General features: G+C 39.4%; 1 protein-coding gene across 1 annotated transcript in view; it reads right to left on the bottom strand.

Moving 5' to 3' along the window:
• Tacr3 (tachykinin receptor 3) overlaps nt 1-14,440 on the bottom strand; it is a 90,806-nt gene extending 76,366 nt beyond the window's left edge. The window contains exon 1 of the mRNA XM_051165628.1: nt 13,790-14,440. Coding sequence (XP_051021585.1) covers nt 13,790-14,295 — 506 coding nt within the window. The 5' untranslated portion in view covers nt 14,296-14,440. The remainder of the gene's footprint in view (nt 1-13,789) is intronic.
• Nucleotides 14,441-15,069: the final 629 nt, after the last annotated feature.

Below are 15,069 nucleotides of genomic sequence, written 5' to 3'. Positions count from 1 at the left end.
CTCATAATTTGTCAACTGACAACATCCTCCAAATTGATCAGAACATATATACTATTCTTATGAATCTCCCAAATCTAACTCTTTAATATAAAGGCTCATCCTAAAGTCAGGTAGGAATTCAAAGGTTCTAGAAGTGAAAAAAAAAAATCTTAAAATGGGAGAAAATATTGAAACTTATTAAGAATTCTGTAAACAGAGCATATGACTCCAAGTATGGTAGTATGGATGGATGGCCCAGAAATAAAAATCCAACATTCTGTTCAATTAATAGTTGACCCAAGTCCACAGATGCTCATAGCAGCTCTCATGATAATTTCTTATAATTAGGAAACCATAAGTGCCCCACAGAGAGTGTATGAACAGATTCCAGGACAGCTCCACAATGGGACACAATAGAAAAGAAAATGTGACTATCCCTGTGAAGTACTCAGTCACTTAGATATTACCAGAGATGGTCTGGTGAGCCTAAGTACCCACCTCAATGATCACCACCGAATGCTTATGTTGATATGACCCTTTCACAGAAAGACCAAGTGATGGATGATGAATTTGTCACTGGTAGAGTTTAGGGAAAGCTCAGGATGTGAATACACACTTATGGAAGGTAGTTCTTTTGTGATGATGAAAATAGTCTATGAACTGATGGGGTTGATTTTATTCATATATTTAACAGCCTAGATTTTTATAGCAATCAAAATAAATTTTAACTGGACTTTTTGTTGAATACAGTGTCTTGTTACGTAGCAAAAGGATGTTTTCAAACTCAGGATAGTCATTGCTGACCTGGGAATTACAGTCTTGTTACCTCAACCTCCCAATCTAAGGAATTAAAAGCATAATCTACCATGTTGTATAAGTTTATTAGATTTAGTGTGAAAATAAAGTAAAGTAATATAATTTGAAGTTACATGCCGTATCAAAAAATGTACAGGGCAAACTGAGAAACAATCCCCGGCAAGCAGCCAATAGAAGTAGAAAGAGAGATAATAAAACTAGTGAACGTGCTAAGCCTTTGTACATTATGAGCAGTAATCTTGTTGTGAGATGGTAATGATGATGATAATGAAAATGACAGTGATTATGACATGTGTATGAATAATGCTGTTCATTTTAAATGCCAGATTATATGTCTAGTAAGAAGTTTTTTCTTAATTTTTTTGGTCTGTTTCCCCTTAAAATTATTAAACCAACAGTTGAACCATATCTATATAAGAACAAATGGAAATATGACACAATGTGTTATCATTTATCTTTTTTAAAAGAATTATTACATATACAGTGCTCTGCCTGCATGTACACAAGCATGCCAGAATTGGGCATCAGATTACATTATAGATGGTTGTGAGTTACCATGTGGTTGCTGGGAATTGAACTCAGGACTTCTGGAGGAGCCATCTCTCCAGCCCATCATTACTTAATGGCGAAATTTCAGAAGTATTTAGGAATGGACACACATAGTCAATCTTTGTTGTAAAGGCCAAAATGCGAAGCCAGTGTCATTGCTTGACATTTTAGGAGTAAACTGGCCTCAGAATGGGTAACAAGAAGCATGTGAACCTTCAGTTTCTTGTAAATCTGTGGGAAAATAATCTATTGCTTACAAAAAGTTACATTTACCTTCACTGTTAATAGAGAAATGTATACATAAGAAAATAAAAAAATCTGTCAGTCACTGACACTCTCAATACAGATAGTGAGTACAGTTGATACCAGAAATCCAGGTAGATCACTCAGATCAATTTTTCTGCCTGTTTATCAGGCAACATATCTACCAAGTGCTTGGAACCAACACAGTGTTTAATCTGACCCAGACTCCTAGGGCCTACAGAATCCAGGGAGACATCCACAGACTTCTGAAGATCAGAGGAGAGGATCTTCTAAGCCCTCAGAACTTTACTACAAGGCTGGAAGTTATACCTATGTCTTAAATCTCTTTGTCAAAAGGAGTCCTGGAAAATCTAGGGATATGTGGGAACATCTCAGCATAATAAAGGCGTCATCCAACAAACCCACAGATAGCATCATGCTAAGTGGAGAAAAATTCAAATCATTTCCATAAAAAGCAGAAACTGGACTAGGATGCTGTTCAGTGTAGTGCTTGGTGTTGTGTCTGCAGCAGTAAGACAAGTGAAATGGATGAAAGAAACACAAATAGGAAAAGAAGTAGAATTATCCTTATTTACAAAGTATTCTTTTTTAAAATTTTATTTATTTATTTATTTATTTATTTATTTATTTATTTATTATGTATACAGTGTTCTACCTGCATATAGTGCCTGCAGGCCAGAAGGGGGCACCAGATCTCATTATGAATGGGTGCGAGCTGCCATGTGGTTGTCAGGAATTGAACTCAGGACCTTTGGAAGAGCAGCCAGTGCTCTTAACGTCTGAGCCATCTCTCCTGCCCCCTTTGCAAAGCATTTAATTCTCCCTAGAAATGCTTCTAAAGACTCCAGAAAACTCCCATGGCTAATAAATACTTTAAGCAAGGTAGTGGAATACAAAATTAGCATACAAAAAATCCTTAGCTTTCCTATATGCAAATGGAAAACATATTAAGTGTTAATCAGATAAATAATCAATTTCACAGTAGTTTCAAAAACTACAATGGAGCGAAAGACGTATCCAATAAAAGCCATAAGACACTAAAAAAGAAAATGAACAAGGTTCCAAGGACAGAAAGACCTCTTATGTTCATGAATTACTAAGATTAAAGCTGTGAAAATGGTTACCCTACCAAAACCAATATACAAATTCAGTGCAAACTCCATCGAAGTTCTAAAGGAGTTTTTCACAAAACTGGGAATAATGCTTTTAAACTGAATTTGACAACAACAGCAACAATACCAACATAATATCCAAAACCTCTCTAAAATAAAAAGAACTGGTAAAAGTATCACCATCTTGATTTCAAGTTATACTGCAGAGCTACAGTAATAAAAACAGAATAGTATTGATAGAAAACAAGGCATAGCTGAGTAGTATTCCATAGTGTATATGTACCACAGTTTCTTTATCCACTCTTCTACTGAGGGACACTTAGGCTGTTTCCATGTTCTGGCTATTATGAATAAGGCTGCTATGAACATGGTTGAGCAAATTTTCTTGTTGTGTGCTGGAGCATCTTCTGGGTATATTCCAAGGAGTGGAATAGTTGGGTCTTGAGGAAGCCCTATTCCCATTTTTCTGGGATAGCACCAGATAGATTTCCAAAGTGGCTGTACTAGTTTGCATTCCCACCAGCAATGAAGGAGTGTTCCTCTCTCCCCACATCCTCGCCAGCATGTGGTGTCGCTTGAATTTTTGATCTTAGCCATTCTGATGGGTATAAGATGGAATGTCAGAGTTGTTTTGATTTGCATTTCCCTGATGACTAAGGAGGTTGAGCATTTCTTTAAGTGTTTCTCAGCCATTTGATACTCCTCTGTTGAGAATTCTCTGTTTAGTTCCAAGCCCCATTTCTCAATTGGGTTATTCGGTTTGGTGGTGTTTAATTTCTTGAGTTCTTTATATATTTTGGATATTAGACCTTTGTCAGATGTAGGGTTGGTGAAGATTTTTTCCCAGTCTGTAGGCTGTCACTTTGTTCTCTTGACAGTGTCTCCTGCCTTACAGAAGCTTCTCAGCCTCATGAGGTCCCATTTATTAGTGGTTGACATTAAGGCCTGGGCCGTTGGTGTTCTGTTCAGGAAGTTGTCTCCTGTGCCAATATGTTCCAGGCTCTTTCCCACTTTTTCCTCTAAGTGGCTTAGTGTCTCTGGTTTTATGTTGAGGTCTTTAATCCACTTGGATTTGAGTTTTGTGCAAGGTGACACTATGGAATACTACTCAGCTATTAAAAACAAGGAATTCCCGAAACTTGTGGATAAATGGATTGAGCTAGAAATGATCATAATGAGTGAGTTAACCCAGAAGCAGAAAGAATCAAATGGTATATACTCACTTATATCTGCATCCTAGCCCAAGGGGCATGTCCTACGAAAGCTTTCACTTACCAGGAAACTGGGACAGAGGGGAAGGCATCCTATTGGGACTCTAAATGAGAGACGCATGCAAGAATAGCAAAATAAAAGGATCCAGAGGGTCCTAGAAATCTACAAGTAGAACAATATGATAGGCAGATTTGGGCCCAGGGGTCCCGCTCAAACTAAGGCACCAGCCAAGGACAATACAAGAGGTAAACTTTAAACCCCTTCCCAGATCTAGCCAATGGTCAGAATATTCTCCACAGTTGAGTGGAGAGTGTGATATGACTTTCTCACGTACTATGGTGCCTCACATTTGACCATGTCCCCTGGAGGGGGAGACCTGGTGGCACTCAGAGGAAGGACAGCAGGTAGCCAAGAAGAGACTTGATACCCTATGAGAATATATAGGGGGAGGTAATGCCCCTCAGGAACAGTCATAGGGGAGGGGAATAATGGGAAAATGGGGGGGGGGAGCAATGGGAGGATACAAGGGATGGGATAAACATTGAGATGTAACAAGAATAAATTAATAAAAAAAAAAAAAAGAAAACAAGGCATAGTAGCTAAAACACCTGATTTTTGACAAAGAAGCCAACAATACACAGTAGGGAAAAGAGAATATCTTCAACAAATGGTGCTGGTCACATTGGATAGGTACACGTAGAAGAATGAAAATTTGTTCATGTCTATCATCCACACAAAGCTCAGACCAACGACCTTAATATAAGAACTGATTCTGTCTGTTTGGCAGACTAGGGGCTACATTTGAACTTCACAGGAGTGGAATTTATGCATAGAATGCTGGTAGCCCATGATGTTATTAATCTGTTAAGAAAAATGGAATTAAGAAATTCACAGATAAATGGAGCAGAAAACAATCATTCCAGGTGAAACAATTCAAATACAAAGAGATATGCTTTCTCTCACTCTTGGAAATATTTTTGAACCTTCATTTGGAATGCCCACAGAAGCCAAGAAATTAATGAAAGACCATGGGGGGTTGTCTTAAGAGAGGGGTAACAAAACACAGTAGTGTGAAGGGTTAAAGACAATGGAACAGGAGAGTTAAATTGGGATGGGATTAGGAGGAGAAAATATGGGACTGTACAAATACATTAAAGGCCTTTTGAAAAAGTCATATGGTTAGTGGTTAAGAGCACATGTTGCTTTTCTAGAGTCCTGAATTAGATCCCTCTCTACAGGGAACCCAGAGGATTTGACATTTCTGGTCTCACAAGCACATATTCCTATGCAGAGCACACACACACACACACACACACACACACACACACACACACACACACACACACACACACCTGGAAATATTTAAAAAAAATCTTTTTAAAAGAGTGATATAAAAAAAAAACTAGCACTGTAGAAAGGTTCTAAAATACATACATATACACATATAAAAAGAGTTTTAGTGAAGTTACCATACAGTGCGAGGATGATATCCCAACTAGAAAACACATCCTAACAAACGAAAACCACGGTACCAGAAATGGATTACTTATTTTGGAGTTGTTGGTTATTGGGGTCCCATATAGTCCCCAATTATTATAGCCCATTGTCAATACTCCTAGTCATCCTTCAGAACCCGATGAAAGACCCTCTCACTGAAGATACCATATACTTGAGTCACAGAATTGAAGAAATCATCTGGTACTCACTTGGAGGCTTCTTTCATGGTACTGGCAGGTGCTAAGTTTACCACCAGAGAAGCAACACGATTATTAACCTCATTGTGAGATATAACTGGTCAACAAGGCATGTTTACTGGTGCATTCGCACAGGAATGTTCTAGGAGTAACCAATCATGTTGGGATTGGTGCCCAGTCCATGTAGTGGAGCCCATAATGGGTATTGTTAAAGCAGTTAGATAGGTCATAGGCCCTATGGGAGAACCTATTACTCTTATTCGGCTAAGTGGACATTGTATTAAGAAGACTCCTAAAGACTTACGGCTATACCCATAGATCAGAGGATCTCTCAGCCCTCATCAGAGAGATGTGTTGCAGTAGATGACATTAAAATTGTGGCCAACGTATAAAGAATAAGAACCAGTGAGGTACTTAGTGCCCAATGGGATGTCCTTAGTCTCTTTTCCTTCAAGGCTCGGGGAATTTAGAGGAAGATGGGTACAAATGTTGTAGGAGGCAGAGGCTATGGATACTTTCAAGGACACTTTCTGTACATGATACTGCAGCAGCACAGATGAACTCAAGGAATTTTGGCAGCATATGCGCTCTCTGTACAAGTTCAAGTCCCAGCAGGGAGGTGGAGAAGTGAGCGTGAAATCCCATCCCTATTTGAGGAGCTATTGGGATTCGACAGCTGCTGGGAAAATTAAAACATTAAATTTTGATCATAGTCATGTTCCCTCTTGCAATTCTTCCCAGATTCTCACTGGTCACCCTTCATACCATTAAGGGCAATTTGTGATGCCCAGATATTCCTCGGTGTGTGGCCGTCCTCACTTGGCATGTGGCTGATTTATCAGGGACTACACTCTTAGAGTAAGTAAGTTCTTTGCCAATAGTGAGCAGTTGGCAATGGCTCTTTGGCTATGGAGGGAAGTGGTGCCCCACTTTCCTCTCCATGCTTGAATTAGGTCTGACTTGTGAGGTCGTGTGTGCAGCTGTGTCCAGAAGACACTGTTTCTTTATAGTGGTCCATCATCTATCTCCGCCTCTTGTGGTCTTTCTGTTCCCTTGTCTGCAGTGATCTCTGAGCCTTTGGAGGAGGGGAACAGTGTGCATATTTTCTGTGGAGCCTAAGATTATACAGTATCTGATTCTTTGCACGTTGGACAGTTGTGAGTTTCTGTGTTGATCAGTTTTCTTTAATGATGTGAGCCCTGGTCAGTTTACCACACTCCAAGACAGGTCCAACTCTTGAGATTAATAAAGAAACACAAACTGGACTCATGCCTCAAACAAAGAAAACTCAAATTTGACTGGATATGGAGGTGAAGATGCCCATTTCTCTGACTTACATCAGCACACACACACACACACACACACACACAGTTATTTTTCACTCTGAATGTGACTCTTACAATGAACTATGAAAACAGATTTGAGTACTACAGTGGGAAAATGGATGAATCAGGATGACAGGACAGGGACCAGAGTGAAGAAGATTTGCAAAGCTTTGGCCATGCATGACAGCTTTGATTTTTTCTGCTTGTCATTCTGTGTTCAAATTGAAGGCAAGACAAATACTTCTAGAGAAAACAGTAGTTTATTCTTTCTTGCATTTGACCTTGGGTCAGACAAGATCATCCAGAAACTGTAAGTACCCCAGCAATGTTTCATTGAGCTCTGCTTGGTATTATGACTTTGTCACTCAGCTACATGATAGTTAAAACCTATATGGAATGTGCTTTTTAAAACACTTATTAGTTCTTTATGAATCACGCACCACAATACCACTCATTTCTCTCTCCCTTCATGCCTGCTCTCCACCCCTGCAACCTCCCCAGGACAGGGGAAACTTGTGGAAGTTGTGTGCCACAGTGTGTCCCACAGTATACCATTTTTGTCCACACTTCTTTGCCTACGAATGTTCATTGCCATGAGTCATTGATCTGGTATGAGGTCTCTGGCTTCTGTTGCACTATCAATACAGGAACCTCACTGAACTCCTTGTGGATACTCTGTTGCTGCCCTGTGTCATGGAGATCCTGTAGTTTTGTATCTCTAGGACAGGCCCCTTCATGCACTCCAGCAGTTCATCAATGGGGTAGATATTGGGGTGGTCCAACCTGAGCTGGCCAGTCCACAAGATCTCCAGCACCCACACCACTGGTGTGAGCTCTCCTGCCTTTCCCATGCTGGCCCATCCAATGCTGCAGCCAGCAAGAGCATGTTTTTCATGATCTCAGTGTTGGCTCATCCACATCCTCACCATCAGGGCCAGCTCCACTGTGCTGCTCAGGTGAGGTGCAGGGCCCGTTTTTCCAAATGAGAGGTGAGGGACCAGGCCAGGAGAATGTGCTTTCATGTTAATGAAAATATTGTTAAAAATGTATTGTCTTTTTGATCCATACAATGAATTCCTTAAAACCAATTCTTTAGCACCCAACGCATGTGTGCACTGTGTGTATGGGCAATGTCAGCCATGTTAATAATTTCTTTCCTTTTATTTGTATGTGGCAATCAAGAAACTTAGGTCATTAGAGTATCAACAAAGTCTCAGATATGAAGTTGAATGACAGAACAGATAATGAAGTTTCTCAAGGGAATAGGACCCTTTGCCCCAATGTTGCATTATCTCATTCATATTTTATGTTTGTATAAAATTAGAAGAGACAAATAAGTATTTATGTATGTATACAGTATTTTTATCCACTCTCAATTTTTAACTAATTTAAATTTGTCTATATGTGTTTGCATGGTATCTTGTGCCACGTATAATCTGTAGAAAACTAATTGTATATAAAACAACAAAACACAAACAATGACTCCCCACTTTGTTCCAACATGATAAATGTAAGATCTGATGAGATAATTTGTAGAAACACAAGAAAATAAATAAATAAGCAGTAAAAAACAGACTCAGCATTTGGAGCAGAAGAGCCTAAAATGCAGTTGTTTTTTTGCAGGTGGAAGGAAGGGGCCAGGTGAGCTGGCAACTGAGGAGAGACCTGCAGGCGGAGGCCCTAGATGAACCTGCTGAATAGTCTGGAAGGTGAGAGAACCGACATGGTTGTGGGGATTGATCATGTGGCTCTTCTAACAGAAACAGGAAAAGAAATCAGGTTTGAGTTACTTACTGAGCAAAATCGCTGATAAGGAAACACAGTTTTGAGTAGAAGCAATGGATAAGATTGATGCTTGTTATATATTTTAATTTTATTTTGTAAATGGTCTATTTGTCTCTTTTCTTTCTACATTTGAGATATATTGATATATTATATGCTAAGAGGTTGTTTTCAAAAGCTATAGGAGAACAGCTACATAACCAGTCCTCAGCAGTATTTGTTTACTATGGTTTATCTGGGCGCATATGCTTCCTAGGATTATGAGTGGTCTCCTAATTATATAACACAGCAGTAGCTAAGCTCTGCTGACCTTACATATTCATCTAATGAATACACATGTATTTATTGTTTTCAGTATGCACTGATGGTTAATTTTATAAGAATTGGCATTGAAGGGGTTGGTGAGATGGCTGGCTCAGAGCTAAAGGCTTACTGAGTTCAATTCCCAGAATCTGGGAACAATTCAATGCCTCTGGCCTTTGTGAGCACCTGCATGCCTGTATGAACACTTGTAACACACACACACACACACACACACACACACAGACACACAGAGATAAATCTGTTAAAAATTGGCACTGTAACAGAACTTCTACCATTAACTATTGTAGACCAATAATTTTTACATTTAAAAAGATGTTTTAAAATCCTTTAAAAAAGAACTACAAGAGCCAAAGGTTTATATTTCCTAAAGGTAATATTTCCCAAAGCATATCTTTAAGAGCTATTTTGTAAATAATTTGATGATGTGAAGTGATTGGTCTTATGTTGACATCATCAAATTCATCTTATGAACTAAATGTTTCACCTGTTACTGGGATAATGATAAAGAACTGTAACTTCACAGAGAGTGGCTTTCCCCAGGAGTAGAGCAACACTGGCTCAGGGATTTCAATTAAGATAGACAAAAAGATTTCTAGAAATATTTACAAAAATATATTAAACTTATATTATTTTTTAGAAATAATATAAAATTTTTTATACCCTCAAAGTCTGATTTTAGACCAACTCTTCACTGTTTTCCAATACTGCCTTTGTTCCTCTATCTTAAAAGCTCTCCCTAAACACTTCATGAATAATTTGAAGGAATTTATTTATACAGTGGTTTACAAAACAATTTATGAAACAGTAAAACAGAAGATCACTTTTAAAAACAGAAGACAGGAAATAGATTCATTTTTTCATTTATTTCAATAAACACTTTTTTATTCATTTAAGCATACCTTTCAATAATTATGAATTTGGATTGTATCTGAGTCTAAAGAATATAAACTATTCTCTGTTGTGACTGTTTTTGGACAGTTACATGAAACATATGAAATTATATCCTTAAGGGTTATCATGAGGAAACAGTGAATTAAATTTTTTATAAAGCTATTTGAATATTCAGATCAAACAAGGCCATGTACCCAGAGACAATCCCTTACTACAGTAATAAAACTTCTTGGAATTTTTAACTTAATTTCAGAAATACATGCCTAGAAAATAGAAGAATATATTGCTTATTTATTTCCCCAAATCAAGTGCTGTATGCAATAAGTGAGCTGAAATCACATTTTATTATACTGTTATATTAGTAATTTTCTACCTCCTACACACTAGACTAAAATACAGGTAACAAAGAACTTGTTATGTGCTTTCATACAACACATGGCATATAAATAAGTGCTAGATCCTAACAGTCTTAGAGTCAATTTTGCTTTAACCAACACTCCAGGCACCATAGCGTAGAGGCTCAGAGGAGCACAGACTCAATCAATCTGAAGTTATTTGAATCTTGGCTCCTCAGCATGACCTTGGAAAGGCTTGACATCTTAAGGATGTGTGTTATAGCCAAATATTTTATTTCAGAAATGCATATTTGGAGAACTACAACTCCGTAGTGGCAGGTAATTCTACTTTGAATTTGGAGTCTGCGTAACAAGATGGCAATGAATATAGGTAAATGGCCTTTCAGGCAACAAAACAGGTTTCCAGGAATTTTTAATAATGTAGTAAGTATATTATTAATGTCAGTAGAAAGCTAATACTTGTGAGTTCACATTCAAGTCTTTGGTGGAGTTATTTACAGAGTGGAAATATAAAACAAATAATTCTACTAGCACAGAATGTGTTTCAAAGAGACACAATGATTTTTTTTTCTATTGAATAGACGTGTGGCCATTACTGTAAATTGCTTACTAAAGGAATAACCCTTTTGAAGCCTGAGTTTTCTAAGGGCTGCAAGGGGCTTGCAAACATTTGCTGCAGTTTATGGGAGGTCACATGCCTAAATCAAACCTCATTCTTCTTCCACAGTTTACATTTATGTAGAGAAACAGATTGAAGTGAGTCTGCTCTCCATTCAGAAAGGGATCACATAAAACAGTTTATAATATATCAGGTGGAGAGGATGTACCATCAAACGCCTGGTGTTTAAGTTACATTGGCGGGTGCCAGTTTCACATCACGATGAGATGCTGATGGTCAGCTACAAAAGTGTTGAGCCACATATGCAATACGAAGCCTGACGGTCACCGGTTGGATATACTGGGTGACAGATTTCTTTATTAATGAGAAGCAGCTTCAGTTTATTTAATTTTAACTGCTATTTAATAAAACATTAATTATACAGGAAACGATACATTCTGTGAACATGTACTGATAGTGACTCTGTCAGCAACATGTAGCAGTCCATCCGTGTAACTGTAACCTGAGAAGTCATGATGCTCCTGCAACCACAGGAGGACTAATCGTGCCAGGGTTAATTTATGATAGAGCTTCAAACACTACACGGGCAGCTCCTCTGGTCTGCAGTTGATAAGGTATCATTGTTGAAAGGGTACATGGAATGATGGCAACTGTCACTGTTACTAACTGTGTTACTAACTGTTGTACTCTTCGCTCTACAATTATCTCAAATGGAGTTTTCCATCCCACATGAATGGTTTTTACATCAACTGTCTGCTCAAATAAATGTATTCTTTTAAGTAAAGAGATTTGCAACACATGAACTGAGCTCACTTCAGTTTCATAGCAGGATGTACCCTGTGTAAGTTTTAGAGTTAGCTTTATGATGTTTTCTCTGAAAAAATGAAAAAGAATAAGTGATAAAACCATATTATTTCAGAGCATTCAATATAATGAATAGCTCTGCATTAATAGTTAAGATAACCCCAAAGCCATAGCAGAAATGTTGACCAGATCAAACTGCAAAAATAAATTGTTTCCTCCTCCTAAACCAATTTTACATGCACTAGAATTTAAATTGTTTGTTGCCTTGTTGGCACTTCAAGAAGACTATGATCATTTTGTGGCCTTATATGCTACCCGTTTCCCCAGCACAATGATAAAAACTTACATACAAGAAATTTGTTTAAAAAGAAACCAGAACAAAACAGCATAGGATGATTTGCAAACCTAAGGAAGCATTTGTTGCTGTCTCTGTGGGGCAAGCAAGGGTTAAGGGGAATTTCACCTTTCCAAACTTTGGGCTGATTTTGTTCAGTCTTTGCATTCAATTTTATCCCCCTTCCCAGTACAATGTGTAGAAGACCAGAGCCTGAGGGGAGAGACAAGGTACAGCATTGAAGACCTTTAAAACACGTGTTTACACTTGGTTAGCCTACTTAGAGACATACAATTATTGCTCCTTCAGGTGAAAACTGTGGTCCAGGCAAGTGAAATATCTCTATAGCTTTATACTACTAAAACCTCTTTGTTCAATATTTCAAGAAAATAAATATTTTTTTCTCATAATTATATCTGAGTGTAATAATAATTAATATTTAGTCCTTTTGATTTTACAACTCTGTTAACATAAAAGGCAATCTTTTCACACACTCTTGAGTCTGTTAAAATAGGCATTAAGGTCCATGCAAGTGCCAATCACTAAGCTGAATGCAGAATTCCCTGGCTATGTTCTGTTCATGCTTATCATAATATTGAATTTAAATGTAACCAGCTTTCACTAACAGAGAAGGATTCATCAGTGTTTCCCCAAGCATGTACAGTTCTTAGTGTTCTATAAGGGAAAGCCAATGCATGGAGGATTTGTAAAAACTTGAGAATAGTAACAAATATTTGAGGTTCAATAGGCTTTAATTAAGCATTTCAGAATTTCCACTTTAGGTGATGAGTCTCTCTCTCCATTATACACATATATGGGTGTGTGTGTTTCAGAAGATACAAAACATTACATCTAAAGAATAAGTGATTACAAAATAAGACACATTACTTCATATACATATATGTACAAGAGAGATGAAGTAATGTATCTTATTTTGTAACTACTTATTCTTTAAGTGTAGTGCTTTAATATATATATATATATATATATATATATATATATATATATATATATATGGAAGGGAAGAGAGAGAATGTATGAAGTAATGTATCTTATTTTGTAATCACTTATTATTTTAATGTAGTGTTTTATATCTTCTGAAAAATTCAGTTACATGCTTCCAGGCACAGAGGTCTACATTCGATTATTAGACATTATGTCTAATCAGGAGCATAATGGAAACAGACAAGACTTTTAGCAAGAGCTTGCTGCCTCTGTTGCACCCTGGCAGGTAAGGCAGGAGAGTGCTGGTTTGGTTTTGAGAACAGAGAGTGATTAAGACTAAGACTCTAGAAAGAAGAGGAAGAGGGATGGGTGACTGACTCTTTGAGCTTTTTTTTTTTTTTTTTTTTTAAGCTTGCATAGTAGTGACTGAACAACAGAGAAAAAGAAGGCAAAAAAATTTAATTTTCCAATGAACACAAATTCTAAACAATAGTTCAGTCATTTTAGCTGATTGCCTTCTTGGAATGAGAGATTTTTCACAGCAGTCATCGGCCTTCTGCTGTCCCTCTGGATGTCCTATCCCAGGGAATCAGGGGTGAAGTGGGAGAGGTCATGGGAGCAGAAACTGGCTCACAGCCTCCACACCTTTAAAGCCCCTTGGGCTGTCATTTCTTTTATAGCTATACTGACTGCTTGCCCCTTTGTGCTCCCCTCTCCCTGGTTGTCCCTCCCTCGCCCCTTCCCCTCTCCCCCGCCCCCATTCTCCTCCCCTTCTCCTCTCACCTGTCCACTGCAATGGCTGTCATAGAGTAGATGCTGGCAAACACTGCTGTGATGGGAAAGAAGTTATGGAAGCGGCAGTAGTTGGCGCCAAAGTACCACTCGCTGTGAAGACCATAGATGAAATTGACCAAGGTGTTGAAGGCAGCCATGGAGGCGTCGGAGAAAGCCAGGTTTACCAGGAAATAGTTGGTGACGGTCCTCATGCGTTTGTGGGCCAGGATGATCCAGATAACGATGAGGTTTCCGAAGACTGCCACAGCTACCACCAAGCCATAGGCCAGCGACCAGAGCGCGATCCGCCAGGACGGCTGCACGAACTGGTTCGTGAGGTTGGCCCGGGCCTGGGACGGTGCCTGGGATGTCACAGGCATCCCCAGAGTGGAGAAGTTGCCAGCCTGGAGTGCAAGCCACTCAGTAACCCCCAGCGCGGAACTCAAGTTCTCTGTGTGAGTCCCCACTCCTGCCGCCCCGTCGGTCCAGCTCTCAGCGGTGGGGACTGAGGCCATGGCCAGCGGTTGCAGTCTGGGACCTGCCACAGTCCCTCTGCCAGCAGGAGCAGGCTCCCCTGAAGTTCTTTACCTCCTGGGCACTGCGCTCTTAGATACTGCTTAGTAGCAGGTAGGGATGGTACCGCCCCCTGTGATCCTGTGACCGGGCAGAGGAGGCGGAGAAGGAGCCTCTCTTAGTCCTGGGAGTTTGCTTCTCTGCTGGCCAGGAAAGAGCCAGAGACTCTCTCAGCTTGGGTCCTGCCGGGGAGGAGCTCCCAGGCAGCAGCTGGAGTGCTGGGATCTGAGCGGAAGGCGTGCTTTATAGTCTCCAGGACACCCCAGCCTTGGTGACGTCTTGGGTCGCAAGACTGACGAACAACCCCCCTGCCCGTCCCCCTTCCCGCACCCGCGGGCGGCTGGCTCCCCACTCTATAAGCTCCCGCTCTTTGCTTCTGTAGCCCACATTCTGGGTTTTATTCATTCTCTGTTTCTCTCCAGGCAGCTGCTGGCTGATAGCAAGGGAAAAAAGTGCTTTCTCCCTGGAAGCAAAATCTTTCCAATGTTGTCTTCTCGCTTTTAACTTTAGGGTTTTTCTTTCAGACTTTTACAGTGAGACCAATTTTCCCGAAACAACTGACAATTTACCAGTGAGTAGAAAGACAAGATGACAGGTAAATTTGGGGGACCCTGTGTAGGAATGAGCTAGCCGACTATACTTCTGTGTCACCAGCTTTAAGACTTAATTCAACGTTTGGATCCTGTTTGTATTTTCAGTCCGAGATTCTTTTTCCT

This window comes from Acomys russatus, chromosome 23 (assembly GCF_903995435.1).
Source record: "Acomys russatus chromosome 23, mAcoRus1.1, whole genome shotgun sequence".
In the NCBI taxonomy this organism is placed as follows: domain Eukaryota; kingdom Metazoa; phylum Chordata; class Mammalia; order Rodentia; family Muridae; genus Acomys; species Acomys russatus.
This window is presented reverse-complemented; position numbering and strand designations above follow the sequence as displayed.